The 16,003-nt window shown below is 37.9% G+C and overlaps 1 protein-coding gene across 2 annotated transcripts; it reads left to right on the top strand.

The window, feature by feature from the left end:
* Nucleotides 1-7,802: 7,802 nt before the first annotated feature.
* Nucleotides 7,803-11,551, top strand: LOC306885961 (zinc finger protein Pegasus-like). Of its 2 annotated transcripts, none has more exons than XM_079442797.1 (4): nucleotides 7,803-8,163; nucleotides 8,519-8,701; nucleotides 9,589-9,762; nucleotides 9,855-11,551. In XM_079442797.1, the coding sequence occupies exons 2-4, from the start codon at nucleotides 8,569-8,571 to the stop codon at nucleotides 10,802-10,804; spliced, it is 1,257 nt and encodes a 418-aa protein (XP_079298923.1). In that variant the 5' UTR covers nucleotides 7,803-8,163; nucleotides 8,519-8,568; the 3' UTR covers nucleotides 10,805-11,551. The 2 variants fall into 2 exon arrangements, with proteins under 2 accessions (XP_079298923.1, XP_079298922.1); XM_079442796.1 differs by lacking the exon at nucleotides 7,803-8,163 and adding an exon at nucleotides 8,257-8,423.
* The last annotated feature ends 4,452 nt before the right edge of the window (nucleotides 11,552-16,003 follow it).

The following is a 16,003-nucleotide window of genomic DNA, read 5'->3' as shown; positions in this document are numbered from 1 at the left end:
TAAGATGAAGGTCAAATATTTGAGCATTTACTCACATAAAAAATAAGCAAGTAAATAAATAAATTCATAGTTGTTTGACATGTTTGGTGGCTGATGAAGTGATGAATAGATTCTGAAGTGCGCTGAATAACCTCAGTAGCAAATGCCATTATAATCTTTATCACAAGAACAGCTTTCTTGTGATTAAGATAATCATGGCATTTGTTATTCAGCGCACTTCAGAATCTATTCATCACTTCATCAGCCACCAAAAATGTCAAACAACTGAAAACTCAGACAGACAGATACATTGATTTATTGGCTTTTGTTTATCTACAGCTCTTTATCTATTCTCTTTTGTTGCTCCTTTACGTGAGCCCCGTGTTTGTGTTCATAAACTCCCTACCGCTCCTTGGTTTGTCAGTGTTGTACAGGTAAAATGCATGTTATTAATGATCTCCCCAACCGCACGCTGGCATGGTACAGTGCGTGTCGTGTTTAAATTCCTCCCCCTATGCATTGGAACAGAGAGGCCCAGCTGCACTAGGCCCAGAGATCGATAACAGGTCAAGGAGGTCGAGGGTCATTCCTCCCTCCCATTATGACCTGGCCACTCACCTCATATGGTGACTAACGAGGCCTACTGGGCACAGCGCAAGATAAGAGCAGCGTTCAGGGAAAGTGAATAATAGTAGAACGGCTATTCATTCAGAAAAAGAATACAGAGGTAATGGAGTACTTCCTTGTTACAGCATCAACTTGTGCTGACAATAAATAAACATACTAACCACTGTGATATGAAAAGCAACCTGGACCTTTGCATAAAAATGACAGTAGAGAATGGGCTACAGAAAACACTGGGCGGAGAGTCATTTCTCCATGGTAAAATATCATGTGGTGCTATAGAAAATAGCTTGTAAAAGAGTAGTAACTGAAACCCATAAGAAAAAAAATGAACAGGATTGGAGGTGCAGATTTTCTGCTCTAGTTTGAAAAAGAGATAAAGAGTCAATTAGACAATGATAAGCTTTTATCAATAATCAGTACTCAATTGGATTGGTCATTTCATTAGATCTCATTAACCTGACATGCCCTTTGTGCCTGGATGCTGTCTAATTTTTGTAATACACACAGTCAACCAGGCAAAAACAGCATGTGCACACAATAATACATTTAGATTTTAGATTTACTTATATTAAACTTTATTTAAGTTTCTGGCTTCGTTTACAACACTTCTAGAAATTGTTTTCTATGGCACCACACAATATTAAAAACCTGTAGGTCTTTCTTTCTTCTGCACTGCCCAAAATAATATATTTTGAAAACAACTTGATTATGCCCATATGAATATAATTGGAATCCAGTGTTGTTTGGACCTTAAATCTGTGAAATTTACAGAAAAAAAAAATTAATTAACTGAAAATGTTAAATTACTAAAATCAGTTTTTAATTTTTTTTTATAATATACTTTCAATACCTTAAAACAGATAAAGAGAAAGCCACATGATGAATCCAAGTTCATTACGAGCACAAGCTGAGGTGTGTCATACACACAATACACCATCATGTAACAGACAATACCAAAATAATGTAGTAGACATTAATTAAACAACATACGATGGTACAAAACCTTAATGTACATTTAGTGTAATTATGACATTTCAATGAAACTGTCCCTTTAATAGGAGTAAAAACAAACATCTACTTAATCTGCCAAGGTTGCAAATTTCACCATGTAATCATTTGTGACAAAAGAGACTAAATCTACACACTACCCCCTGCCTGCTTTTTGAGAATTCAAAAGCCATTTCTAATGAATCTCCCTGGTTCAGTGGCCCAGTGTGGCAGGGAGGCGCAGGGGTGGTGCCGCTGGATGCACTTCACTGTGTCCGCTGGCTTGTGTAGAGCCGTGTGTTTTAAAGATTTGACAGAAGATGCTCTAAATTATCTGCCTTCAGACAGTGCCATCCATTAGTTCCCCTCTCAGCGCCGAGCATGAAATGCGAGTATTGGGGCAACTGTGTGTTGGGAGATATCATTCAGGACTATGAGCTATGGCCAAGCACTGACAGTCAGGATAAATGCCCCCACTTTTCAGGCTGTACAAATGGCATTTGGCCACAATAATTCAGCGAAGGACAGTTCATTCCCCATCCAGAGCGACTGGACCCAGTCAAAAGCTATTACAGCATCTTCTTTATTAGTGCCTATGGTTTTGGTGTAGAGATCCTCAGATAAATACAGCTAAAATGCCACTTCACTCAGAAATATTGGCCCATTCCTCTGCTGCCTGACTGGGCCCGAATGGCAGCCTGTTTCAGACATTATAAACCTTTCTGAAGTCACACAGCGCTCCTGCCAGCCATCTGTCATGCTGCAAGTACCATCATTTGCAGACCAATAGAAGTGATCAGTAGTTTTTCCCCCAGGCTCCAAGCGAGGCATCATAGTCAGAGGAATTGATTATCACTTTATCATTTAAGTATAGCTTGCTTTGAAGAATAATAACTCACGTTTAAGGTGCCAAATGGCTTTGCATATAGCTCAAAACGCCAGCCATTTAAGAATAATTGTGTAATTCGTCATTTGTGACGTTGCTTTATAGTTTTCTGCATCTCGGCGAGGCTAAAGAGCTCGACCGAATAGAAGCGCGCTGTCACCTGAGACGTCTGAAAATCTCTCCGGCGATGCTTTAATACGTTACCGGGGGGACGCGCGCGCGTTCAGACTTCATAAGGTGACAGCGGCTTTATCGTGCGTCGCCTTGTAAAGTCACGTCATCTGTAGGACGAGCCCGACACTTTTATTAAACAGCTATTCACCGCGTGCGCGCAGAGAGATGTGCAAAGATAAATCCTCATGAATAACTGAACTGTCTGTTTGAGGATCGGGTGTCATACTAAAGTCAGAACGTGATCCAAGCAGCACATATACAAGAAGGAGGTAAAATGACTGCTTTCAGGATATATGTGACTTTTTATTGCGTTATTTAAATTAATACATTGGCTATACATATTATTAACATAGACAGATAGACAGATAGACAGATAGATAGATAGATAGATAGATAGATAGATAGATAGATAGATAGAATATAGGACATTTTATTTTATATATATATATATATATATATATATATATATATATATATACTACGGGGCCGTTGAATGCTTGAATCTGATTGGCTGACGAACGTTCTGAGGTGTGCAATTATTTTCAGGGAAACGCACGGCGAACGTAGTTCCAGGCAGCTCTCTTGACCGCATTACAGTTCCATATCACTTCGCATAGTTAACTGTAATAACGGAAATTAGCATACAGTAGTGCTACCTATACAGCACACAGGACTAACAAAAACAACAACATGACAGACGATTTTCCGAAAGTAAATTTTTATATTTACGGTGAATATGAAACTTTCAACAACTGGGCTGCAGCAGTATTAGACAGTCCACTCACACAAAAACGTGTTGTCAGCGCTGCCCTGACGATTTTATCAGTTAGCCTAGTGTAGCAACTTAAAGGCTACACATGACATTTCTCACTAGCGAGGTAATAACAGCGCTGCATCTTAAAGCAGACTTACAGTTTAGAGACGGTGCTTCAGAACACTGTTGAGGGACACACAGAGGTAGCCTAATTCATACAAGCTCTCTCTCTCTCTCTCTCTCTCTCTCTCTCTCTGTGTGTCTCTGTCTCTCTCGCTCTCTTTCTAATAACTTCATTATTAACTGCATTAGTCTGCTATCAACGGCTCAAGCCTCCATTGCCAGCTTTAAAATGACGTTTTGGAACTAGCAAAAGAGTCGTTGGATGAGATGCGGAAGAAATAATCCTACTCACAATAGCGATTTAAGTAGAAAAACCGGACGAATCCCTTGAAATATATCAGCTGATCGATGTCTTGAGGTGTGGCAACCGTAGTATAAGCGGAATAATTGACTCCGGACCGTTGAATTATTAGAAAAATAATGCACACCCGAGGTGGTGATGCGGCCACGACGCGAAGCGGAGGTGATAGCCGATGTTGACATGACGTGCATGCTCTCTTTCACGTCCGCGTTCCCAACCCAACGCCGCTGGGTTATGATCAAGACCAATTTTCAACCCAAAATTGCGTTAAAACAACCCAACGTACCCAGCGGTCTCAACCCAGCATTTGGGTTGAAAAATAACCCAGCGTTTTTTAGAGTGTAGGCCTATAGGCTACATAATGAGTCTCAATATATAGGCCTACTGTAATATCCTATATAATATTTTTTCAGTCTGCTTTCCTAAATAAAGTTTACTCTGCCGTTTGCTTTCGTATGCTGGTATTCCTTTTATTCACATTAGGCCCTACTTATTGATTTGATTTTGGCGCATATTCCAATCAGCCAGATTGGACCAGATTTTTAGAAAATGAGACTAAATGAGAATTGCCTGTACGGAGACAATCGCTGGTTCACGCAGGAAATTAATGATAAAAACGCCCATCTTTGTGTGTGGCGCGCGTATCGTCGCTAATCTGCGCCTTTGTGCAAATGTACCCAGGGCTGCTCTTTGGCAATCGAGCGCAACGCCACGGCTTTGAGAAAAACCACTTGTTCTGTCGCATAATTAGAGATCTCATACTCGCTTTGTGAGGGGGGAGAGAGAGGATGGAGGGGGCCTTGTTTGCCCATTTAAAGTGTGATTCAGATAATAGTGTTCTCATCAAAGGTAGCAATTACATTCATTACACAGGCGGCCGCGAGGAAATTAAGTGGCAGGAAAATGAAAAGCTTAATATGTACTTCCTTTATCCTATTTCTTTTCCTTTCTCTGCTTCTACACACGCCCCGTGTCGCACAAGGGTGGGGGCGTCAGATAGGGTCTCTCCAGAAATAAATAGTCTTGGGGGCGTGAAGAATAAATCCAGCCGTGGTCCTCCTTCACCCTTTAGCAGTAATGATTTGGCGTTGGGGCAGCCGTTTCTATAGCTGCGCTCTTCAGGCAGGATTAAAAGCCTTTCTTCGGGGGCTAATGTCCACGGCAGCCTTTAAATGACTCCAGCATATGATTGGAGTCTTAAAAAAGTGCTCAGGGGCCTTCTCCAAATTAATACCCAATTCCTTTTCAGGAGAAAATGAATTGTTTCGCGTTCTATAAAACCACAAACAGCACATAAATCAAGCACTTTGGAGGAGAGAAGGGGGCCCGCTCGTTCAAAGGCTTTTAAATGTGAATTAGGGCAGCGGGGGAACTTGGTCTGACTTACCCCCGAGCAGGTGTAGACGGAGCAGCTTCAGACACTCTGCAGATGCTAAATTAAAATGGAGAGTGAGTAGGGTGGAAGCTATAAACCGGACAAACAAAATGAACTGAACGACTTCATGTCATGACATCTGAGTTTGAATGCATATCAAGCTATAAACAAATATATGGATACTGTAATTGTATGTGAAGAAAGAAAGAAAGAAAGAAAGAAAGAAAGAAAGAAAGAAAGAAAGAAAGAAAGAAAGAAAGAAAGAGAAAAAAGAAAGAAAATGACGGATCTCAGGCATTTATAACCTCTTTGGACGGACGGACGGACAGACGGACGGACGGACGGACGGACGGACGGACGGACGGACGGACGGACGGACGGACGGACGGACGGACGGACGGACGGACAGACAGACAGACAGACAGACAGACAGACAGACAGACAGACAGACAGACAGACAGACAGACAGACAGACAGATAGATAGATAGATAGATAGATAGATAGATAGATAGATAGATAGATAGATAGTTAGTCATATTGGCATTTGTAATCATATAATAAATAACCTTACTGGGTACTTAAAAGACTTACAATCCTGTTTATCTGGCTCTTATTTTGATGTTGACCAAACACACGATACATGCTATCTGTTATCTATGCAACTATTTTTCGCATGTACTGTTGCAGCTTTGAAAACAATAACACTTCATGAAAAGAAGCCCACTTGAAACCCCAATTAATCTTTTTCAACTGACAAATTACTGTCACCCTGCTTGAATTATTTAAGGGGAAGTGGCTTCACGGGAAACCTGAGCATAATTAAATTGCTATAAAATAACATTAGTGTGGACAGGCCATTAGGAAGTGTTATAATTGACTGCTTCAGGGGTCGTAGTTCAACCCCATAATGTCGGGCTGTTGTGCCTGTTTGGGATCAGTTTACACCGCTTTTCACTGGAAAACCCACAGACTGTAAATACTGCACGTGATAGTAATTGTTTGACTTCATTTATAATTCTCATTCAATAATGCTAATATAACAGGACACTGAATTAATGGGATGCATCCTCACAAAGAGTTCTCTGCTCATTCATATGCAACAAACAAAATACTGTTATTTTGTTTTGTGCATAATGCAACGCAAAAGAGTTCAAGTAAAATTTGATATTCAAAAATTTTAAGGTTGGCCATACAGGCCTATCTTATTTCTACGTGGTCATCACAACTTGACATCCTGCGCCATCTAGTGTCCTAACTGTGAAATGAAGCTGGTTCAGCCCTATTCATGGCAGAGTGCAGGATAAGAAACGCACATCAATGATATATTGTATATTTGGTAAGAAGAATTGTCTGTTTGAGATCACAACACAAATGCAGCATCATTTATGAGTCAGGAATCATTCAACGGATTTCAAGAGAACTCCAAAATGAAATTTCAGGCTTTGTGTGGAATAATACATAAACATTAACAGTAGGCTATGCTAGATACTGTAATAGCTGCTTGGTAAAATCTGATCTTCCTTGCAGTAACACAAAACAACTGTTTTATTGTAGGGGTAGATGTCCAAATATGCAATGAGGCTGTAAGTAGACTGTTAACATTTTAACCCACGATGGGAGTCTGGAAGGTTGTTCTCTGGTCATCTGAACCATGATCACAGGCAATGAATTGCTGAGTGTTACACTAGAACCCTCTCATTACAACTCAGAAGAGTGTCATAAGGATCCAAAGCTCTCGCTCTAACTGGTCATTTGTCACACCCACTTCAATGGTTTTCCTACAACCCTGACACAAATGGGGCAATGCGATCTTCAGCTAACTTCCCCTCTAGTTAAATATTAAACACTATGAAACATAAATGAGCCAATCCTGCTATTTAAAGTAATGCAATTGGCTCAAGTACTCATCAAATTGCTCATGACATTTGAATATGGAAATTATCCATGTATTTAGCTAAACTGGTAAAAGATAAAGAATCATCAATGCACTTGATGCAGAAAACTAAAAGGTTTTTAAAAATAATTGGATCATTGCTGTTATGCAGTACCTTTTGGATATGAATGTCAATTAATATGACTAAGTAAGCATTTAAAAGACTTTCAGATATATTTTAATCAAGTATCAAGTTAAATTTAGAATTTCTATATCACATTGATTTTTGTAATTTTATAAAACGTTACAGAATTGTGACACAAACAAATTAAAAACATGAAACATCAAGTTAAACTCCACTGTATACTTAGCCTTCGTGCTATTGTTTTCCCTCTAAATTCTCCTGAGGGACTGTAATTTGTATCATTATAAATATGGCTTTTGTTATTTAAAATAAAGGAATATTACAATAGACTAACAGAATGGAAAGTGATATGTGAGCATTTTAAACAAGTGACAGTTAATTTGATGTAACATAACACATTGCAAAAAGACAGCATCTGAAGCCAAATGTGGAAATTATGCATAGTTTACTTCTATATTCGCTTATATTATGGTACTGTGTTATGATGCATTCAGTTTAAAAGTCTGGTTTGCTCTGCGGATCCTGTACACTCACAGTGACACACAGGAACTAAATGTTCAACCATCGCAACAAAGTCGGAATCGTTTCAGCGGCGCACCGTCTGGTTGACCTTTCACCCCTGCGTTTCTTTTGTTTTGATGTCGCAGAGCATTATTTTCACCCACTAAACTTCGGTTTTTACTCTCTTTTTACCAATGACACAGTCCTAAATGACACACGGAGTATGTTTAAAATACGTCGATCGAGCTGTCGGTCAAATGTGAAGCTCGTTTAATATCTGTTTAACTGAATCAGTCTTGCTGACTCGTTAGCTGCCCAGCATCACCATGGAGCTTTTTTCAGTCAGATTTTTCTAGTATCTCGTTAAAGAACGGGTCGTCAGTCTGAACATCAGAACAGCCGTGTGTGGTTTTAATTTCTCTGACGCCCTTGAAAAGGTAACTGTTGTTAATTGTTGTTTTAATGATAGCGTAATGGTTGGGAACGCTTAGTAACGTCAACGTTAACTCGCTATCTTAGCAACGCCTGTTACCTTGTCAACCGGATAACAGCCAGACTAATGCAACTGATTAGTCTTACAACCGCCACAACTTCCAATATAACTTATAAGTTTAAGATGTTGTTTACTGCACCCGTTGGCCTGTGGATGCATGTTATTGTAGACGAATCGACAGGATGCACACTTTAAGGATTGCTTGTAAAGTTTTATTTTGATGCTACAAGGATTTTTCAAGGACGTGTCTTGTCATTTAGTTGCATCTATATGATATTCTGGTTGAATTTTATCTACAGCCTGTTTGGTCCCGTTTAAGAGCACAGAGGACGACGGTGTAGATCTTTCAATGGGCGAGGAGAAGCCAGAACCTCTGGATTTTGTGAAGGACTTTCAGGAGTACCTGAGTCAGCAGACCCAACATGTCAACATGATATCTGGCTCTGTCATCGGAGTGAAGGACACTGATGATCTCCAAGGAGGTATTGCATAGAGAGCCTTCTTGCGTGTTGTTTTTTTACTGGAAAAAAAGGGAATAAAATAAATCTGTATATCTTCATTTATGCTTTTAATGCTTTAGTAGTAATTCTAGTCTTTATAAATATCTGCAGTCTTTCATTTAATTTATGAGATTTGTAATGATTTCCTTTTTTTTTTTTTTTATAAATTTAAAAATATAATTCAAATCAAATCAAATGAAAACTGTGCCAGAATGAGTAATAGGGTTGCAGATTCTAAAATCTAAATTAAACCAACAGTCAGTAGGTGCTCGGCAATTTGAGACCAAATGTTGGTTTGTAGTTATTGATAATTATTGATTGAGAAAATTTTATATATATATATATATATATATATATATATATATATATATATATATATATATATATATATATATATATATATGTGTGTGTGTGTGTGTTGATATATATTCCAAAATATTTAATGTATTCAATAGCTGCTTTATTTATTCTATTATATATTTAATTATTTATGTTTTCTAAATATGCTGTGGTGTCGTAATGTTGGTATTTTGTTTGGGGTAATTAAAGTGAGTTAATAATAAAGGTTAAAAAAAATTCTAAAAAAATATATATATATATATTTAAATATTAATTTAACAGATTTGTCAAAATTATGACATTGCATGTTTTGAGTTGAGAAATGTATGTTAGATAATAGTTTTTATTAGATCATATTTAATTTTTTCATTATAAGTGTACAGTATAAATGAATGGTGACTGCTGATTCAGGTGTGGTGAATGGAAAACTGGTAATTTCTAGTAGAACAATATTATACCTTGAGGTGTCCCATATATTAATATTAGTTATATTCTGTTTGTTTATTTATGAATTTATTCATACCTTACAGAACTTGGTCAGAATGGCCTGGAGCACCCAGCAGTGGAGATGTCCTTAGAAGATAGTTCAGGGATGTTGGTGGATGGCTTTGAGAGAACATATGATGGTAAACTCAAGTGCCGCTATTGCAACTATGCCACCAGAGGCACTGCACGGCTGATCGAGCACATTCGCATCCACACAGGTAAGACTGAAAACTGATCTTAATCTTATTTATACTCTGTTCTATTCTTCAGGTTCCCAAGTTCATAAGATGTTCTTAATCTCCTCCTCCAGGTGAAAAACCCCATAGATGCCACCTGTGTCCTTTTGCCTCAGCGTACGAACGCCACCTGGAGGCGCACATGCGCTCTCACACAGGCGAGAAACCTTACAAGTGTGAGTTGTGCTCATTCCGCTGCAGCGATCGCAGCAACCTTTCTCATCATCGGCGTCGCAGACACAAACTCCTCCCCATGAAGGGGGCCCGCTCCGCTCTCTCTCACCGAAAGATGCTCAGTGTCCTACAGAAGAGAGGAAGCTCACTTGGTTATGGCCGCCGGCTGCTCATCAACATCAGCCCGCCATCAATGGTATTGCAAAAGCCCAGTTCAGAGCAGCACCACTTGGGTGACTTCTCTCATGATCTCCCTCCTCACGCCCACCTACATCAGGAGGCCTATAACGGTCTAGTAAAGGATGCACAAGCTGGTGGAGCGATTGGAAGTGGCTCCAGAGAGGAGCAAGACATGGCATTGGACAACCCGCTAAACCAGCTTTCGACTTTGGCCGGTCAGCTTGCCAGCATCCCGCCGGAAGCCCATGGTGCACCGATATCTCCTGGAGCGGAATCTCTACCCGATGAAAAACCCACATTCCTTGTCCAACATCCTGTGATGGCACCCGCAGCCGTCTCTGTCAGCACAGCTCAAGCTTCTTCTCCTATCACCCCCGAGCCCAGACCGGCTGCACACAGCGGCTGTAGCCCAGGAGTTGGACCCTGCAGTGAGAGAACCAGCACTCCGAGCGGTACCAACAGCCAGCCAGGGACGCCCACCCCGGTACAGGACCCCCAGATGCTCCACCACTGCCCCCACTGTCACATATATTTCCCTGACAACATCCTCTACACCATCCACATGGGCTGCCATGGATATGAGAACCCTTTCCAGTGTAACATATGCGGACACAGGTGCAGAAACAGCTATGATTTTGCCTGTCACTTTGCGAGAGGCCAGCACAAATAAGGACATGTGGGAGATGCCGAGGTCTTGAGAATTTCCTCAGATTTTTAAGATTTTGTCTCAGCTCTCTTGTATAAGTGCCAGAGTTCAGTAATCAGTGCCTACAGTTATTTTCTGAAAGCTGACACCTAAAATTTTGTATTATTTAAATTTGTTACATTTCAAATTCAGTGACATGAAAGTAAATGTTATGGTTATTCTTACACTTTGGATTTAAATGTAGTATAATGACATTGCCACATTAAAAAAAAAATTCCTTCTAATTTAAATTATCACAAATTATTACTTGTTTCTTGGTTGAGAGAGCGGCGTTATTTAAACCTAACTTAAATCAACAAGATTTGAAAATGAAAACTTCTAGCACAGGTAAGTTGACTGTTTAGCAGTAAGAAATAGTGTCCTGTAGGATTGTTGTCCAAATTTACTGTAGTGGCCTGAGGTCTTATTATATTATTTTATAATTATCACCATCGCACATGGCAGTACACACTGGGTTTGTAAAGCAGTGTTGATGATTGTGTTCTGGGCAGTGTGAGCACACTGTTCTCTATCTTTCATTCTCTCTCCCTCATCGCTACCACCAGTGCCATGTTGTAGATGTTATTTGTAATGTTTTTGGAAGCGTCGGTGGTGCTACTATTTAAACATTTCATATGCCTGTCTGCATAATGAACTAAATTATCAGATAAGTATTGTATAACATGTTTTGGTGGATTTGATGTTGAATGTCAATAAACCTGACTTATGCGATGTGTAGTGGAATGATTCTGTTTGTTCTTAAAACCGAAAAAGGTAAACATTGCATTTATGTCTGGTCCACTTAAGAGAGCTTACTTTTTCATCTGGCATCCGTGTAAAATGTTTAAAAATTGTTTTAAGAGAATATTAAAAGGATGTCTTTCCAGGCCTTTGATGTCATTGAAGACTACAGACAAACTGGAATTTCACTACATTAACATATTATATGACATAATTAAAACAACAGCAAAATCCTGCATAAGTGCTTTCTAAACACCTACTGCTGTACTGCACCATTCCATCTAAAGGAGAACAAATGAATCGGGAGGTCAAGCTCAAACTAAAATTCAACATGCAAGTCAAGAGCGGAATATGGAGCCTGAGCCCAAATAACATAATTGACCTTTTCTTTAATGCTGCTGTAGATCCTACGTAAATCAGTTTTCACCTGTGGACATGCTTGATCCACATTTGTCAAGACTATGACCTGGGGCAACACTATAAAATGTGCAGTAAGATTGCACGCCTTCTGAACATATATTATACATTTATTTGATCAATCAGAGTTAATATGAATCTGCTTATTACATTAAAATGTTGTTTCAGTGTGTTTTTGTCCCTGTCATTTATTGCTTTTTTTGTGCAAATATGTCAATTGATTGAAATGTTGCAAAACTGATGACACTATTCTTATTTGAAAATAATAAAAAATCTAACTGTTTAATTACTGGTCAAATTGATACGGAAGAACTATTGCTTTTGAAACTGTTGATGTAAGAACAAGATCTCTTACCAAGGTTTTTGACATCCTGACAAATATTTCTCAACTTTTCAAGAACACTTTCATCTGAGAAATTAAATTTACATAAAAAAAACATGTTAGTTTAATCAGCAGAACCATATAATTAGCAACAGAATCACTTTATAAAGCAACTGCTATGTCAGAAGAAATTCTGTTAGACTAAATAACAACATTGTATCAACATTTTATGACCACAAATTAACCCACCTGTGATTTTTCTAATTGTGCATTAAAAGTGCCCATTCATGGGGTTCTTACAAATGTAATGAACTGTTAATGCTATTTTCAAAAATGCATCCTCTCTCTGATAGAAATACACAGCTTGAGCTTGTCTACTCCAAGCATGTCATAACTTAATAAACATATAAAACAAACATACTTCATTTGTGAAACTTTTACCACCAATACTGTCACTCAGTGCTTTGCAGGTTATCCGTCCATGCAAAGCAGTATTAACAGAGTTTATGAAGCTTGATTTTCCTGAACCATTTGGACCATCAACTACACCCTCAAGCATTTCAGGTCGTTTTGGCATGGTTTAAATGCTTTTTTTGTGTTTCCTGTAAAGAACAACAAGAGAAAATCATTCTTCATTTGTGATTATCAACTTACCATCATAATTGACAAACATTGTTAGAAAAACAGTAATGGAGCGTAAATGGCGGTAGGTATGCACAAATCCATATTGCTTCTGGATCTGGAAAGGTTCACTCAAAGTTATTTACAAATATTCTTCCACTAACAGTTTGTTCAGAGTTATCTGTTTTTTAATAATGCTCACAAATATTTTAATAATGTATCTCTGATATAGTTTTTAAATATTTAAAAAATGTCCATTTATTGAATGCTCAGAGAATATTCAGAAATTATGTTTTCATTACAAAGGGATAAGTAAAACTTTCTTAAAAATGATTTTTGTTAGCTGGGATCTTTGTATGTCAGTATCAGGCAAGACAATTAAGTGATTATAATTAGTTTCCACCAATTTTTACACTTTCTGTTATATAATGAAACCATAATCTTAAAATTGTACAATACACTGAATGAGTTTAGTCAGCTGACTAAAATCACATGGAACAAACCCCCAATCAGTGTATCTCCACGGCGTATCAAATTCATCTGTGGCACATAAAAAGTCTAATTTTAGTAATGCTGAATTAGTTTGACATTGTAAGACACATTTTCTAACCTGATTCACCTAAATTAACATATCACATTAATTAAGCAGTTCATTGATTGTTGGTAAATGAGAGAGACTCACCAAGTTTTGGACTCTGAGTTCCCCATATTTTCTTTAATAAAAATAACCCCGAATAAAACAAAAGTTTTTTTTCCTGCAAGTATAGAAGGATGGGAGAAAATAATGAAAAGTAGGACTCATTGTAAAGGTTCACAGTTCCAGAATAGTTAACTTATAAGCAAGGAAATCAGTAATAAAACCTCTTTTTTCAACTTACTTACTTCTAAACAAGATATGTACTTTGAAAAATAAATACAAAACAGTGACAATATAATAAATAACAAACATGGCTGGAAAATTGCATTCTATATACAGTATGACCAAATGAGCTTATGGTTGACCAAATGAGCTAATGCATTACAAATAAATAAATAGTTAGAACAGTACCTGTTGTTGTGTTTAATGGGCAATACCCTGAATAAAGAGAAGGACATAAAACTGGATGAGTATGAACCAGAAGGATCATGTTTGGGTCTTATAATAAATAATCATTTACAAACAAATGAAGTCCCTGGTCACAGTACGCCTTCACTGTATGGAAAATGGCATCACGTCATTTATACATTTATGCATTAGCCTACATATTATACATTAAACTGTACATAATCTAGTACAGTTTGTGTTAGACTGGTTAAAGGCTGTTTCATCTGTTTTTGAGGAACTTACAGTGAAAGTCATAGCAACAGTTGCCATAGTACTGACAGTCGTGGGTACATGAGCAGCTGCCGAAATGGTATCCACAGTTATACATGCAGGAGGGACCTGCTATTGTAAAGTGAGGAACAGATTTTACTCATAATGTCATCAATAGGTTTGTGATATATACAGTGCCCTCCAAAAGAATTGGAACAGTGAGGCCAATTCCTTTATTTTTGCTGTAGACTGTAAACATTTGGGTTTGACATCAAAAGATGAATATGAGATATACTGAAGGGAGTAACCCCCCAAAACTGAAAGAGGCTGCGGTGAAAGCCTGGAAAAGCATCACAAAAGAAGAATGCAAAAGTTTAATGATGTCAGTGGGTCAGAGGCTTGATGCAGTTATTGAAAGCAAAGGATTTGCAACTAAATATTAAGTCTTTTCACTTTAATCTATGTTAATTCTATCTGTTCCAATACTTATGGTAACATGAAAAATGGGTGGGTTCAAACAAAAGGTGCTATCTTCTAAGTTGTGTATCAGATTCAGATGAAAATACCTGTAAATAAAAGCTGAAATGTTAATCTCTCATCTCATATTCATCTTTTGATGTCAACCCCAAATGTTTTCAGTCTACAGCAAAAATAAAGGAATTGACCTCACTGTTCCAATACTTTTGGAGGGCACTGTATGTTAATGTGTTCAATATTGGTGTGCATATTTAGCTATAAAAGCCACACTGGATTCATTACTGCCTTTGAAGAAATTTAACTGAGATTTAACTGATCCATTTCATGTCAAAAATCTCATCAATGTCAATTAAATTCAAATAGATGGCAGCAATACCTGATGTTTCTGTTTCAGTTTTTTCTGATACTGGACTTTCAGTTGTTGATGAGCAGTAGTCTGTGTAAAGAGAAGAGACAAAACTGAGGTAGGAAGAAAAGTAATGCCACAATTCTGCTTTGATTCAGCAAAATGCATTTCATCACTACTTTCATCTGAAATTCAATTACCACAATAAAGATCTGTATTTGTGTTTACACTTTTTCATCTTAAAGCTTCTCTGTGATCGAGAGGTACTCACTGTCATAGTCAGGGCAACAGTCCCCATAATAATGACAGTAAGAGGTGCATGAGCAGCTGCCAGCATAGTATCCACAATTGTACATGCAGGAGGAATCTAATGGAGAGAGAAATCAACAGTATGTATGTTATGTAGACATCATTGAGTCACTTTACTGATTACATTGTACTGTATAGATTTTGTTAGAAAAGCAAAACTGGAGTAATTTCTGCCTTTGTATATGTTTTTAAATGTAATTAGTGTCACTTAAATTAAATGAATGGCAGCAGCAGCACCTGTTCCTGTTATAGCTGTCTCTAAAGTTGTTGTTGGTGTTAAGCAGTGACCTGTGTAAAGAGAGGAGATAAAAGTAAGCCAAGTTTTTGATTCAGCACAATTCATTTCATCACAGGAAAGGAAATTATTCATATGCACTACAGGAAAGATTTATATTTGCATTTACAGTAGGCTATTTAATTTTTAAAGTGTCTGATCAATAGGAACTCACTGTCATAGTCAGGGCAACAATTGCCATAATAATGACAGTAGTAGTCACATGAACAGCTGCCGAAGTTGTCTCCACAGTTATACCTGCAGGAGGGGAAATCTAGAAGAGAGAAAACACATTTTATCCATGAAGGCATTAATATGACTACAAAACACCCAGGAAACCAGGAAATGTTTTGAATCTGACAGACAGATAGATGAAAATTAAC

This window comes from Barbus barbus, assembly GCF_936440315.1.
Source record: "Barbus barbus genome assembly, chromosome: 20".
Classification (NCBI taxonomy): domain Eukaryota; kingdom Metazoa; phylum Chordata; class Actinopteri; order Cypriniformes; family Cyprinidae; genus Barbus; species Barbus barbus.
Note: the sequence above shows the minus strand (reverse complement) of the source record. Positions and strands in the feature narration are given on the sequence as shown.

Bases quoted from the DNA above. Each gene is read 5' to 3' on its own strand.
- LOC306885961 (XM_079442796.1), top strand. From the start codon at position 8,402: ATGCACACTTTAAGGATTGCTT. The intron at 8,702-9,588 runs GTATTGCATAGA...CATACCTTACAG, and splicing joins CACTGATGATCTCCAAGGAG to AACTTGGTCAGAATGGCCTG. The intron at 9,763-9,854 runs GTAAGACTGAAA...CTCCTCCTCCAG, and splicing joins GCACATTCGCATCCACACAG to GTGAAAAACCCCATAGATGC.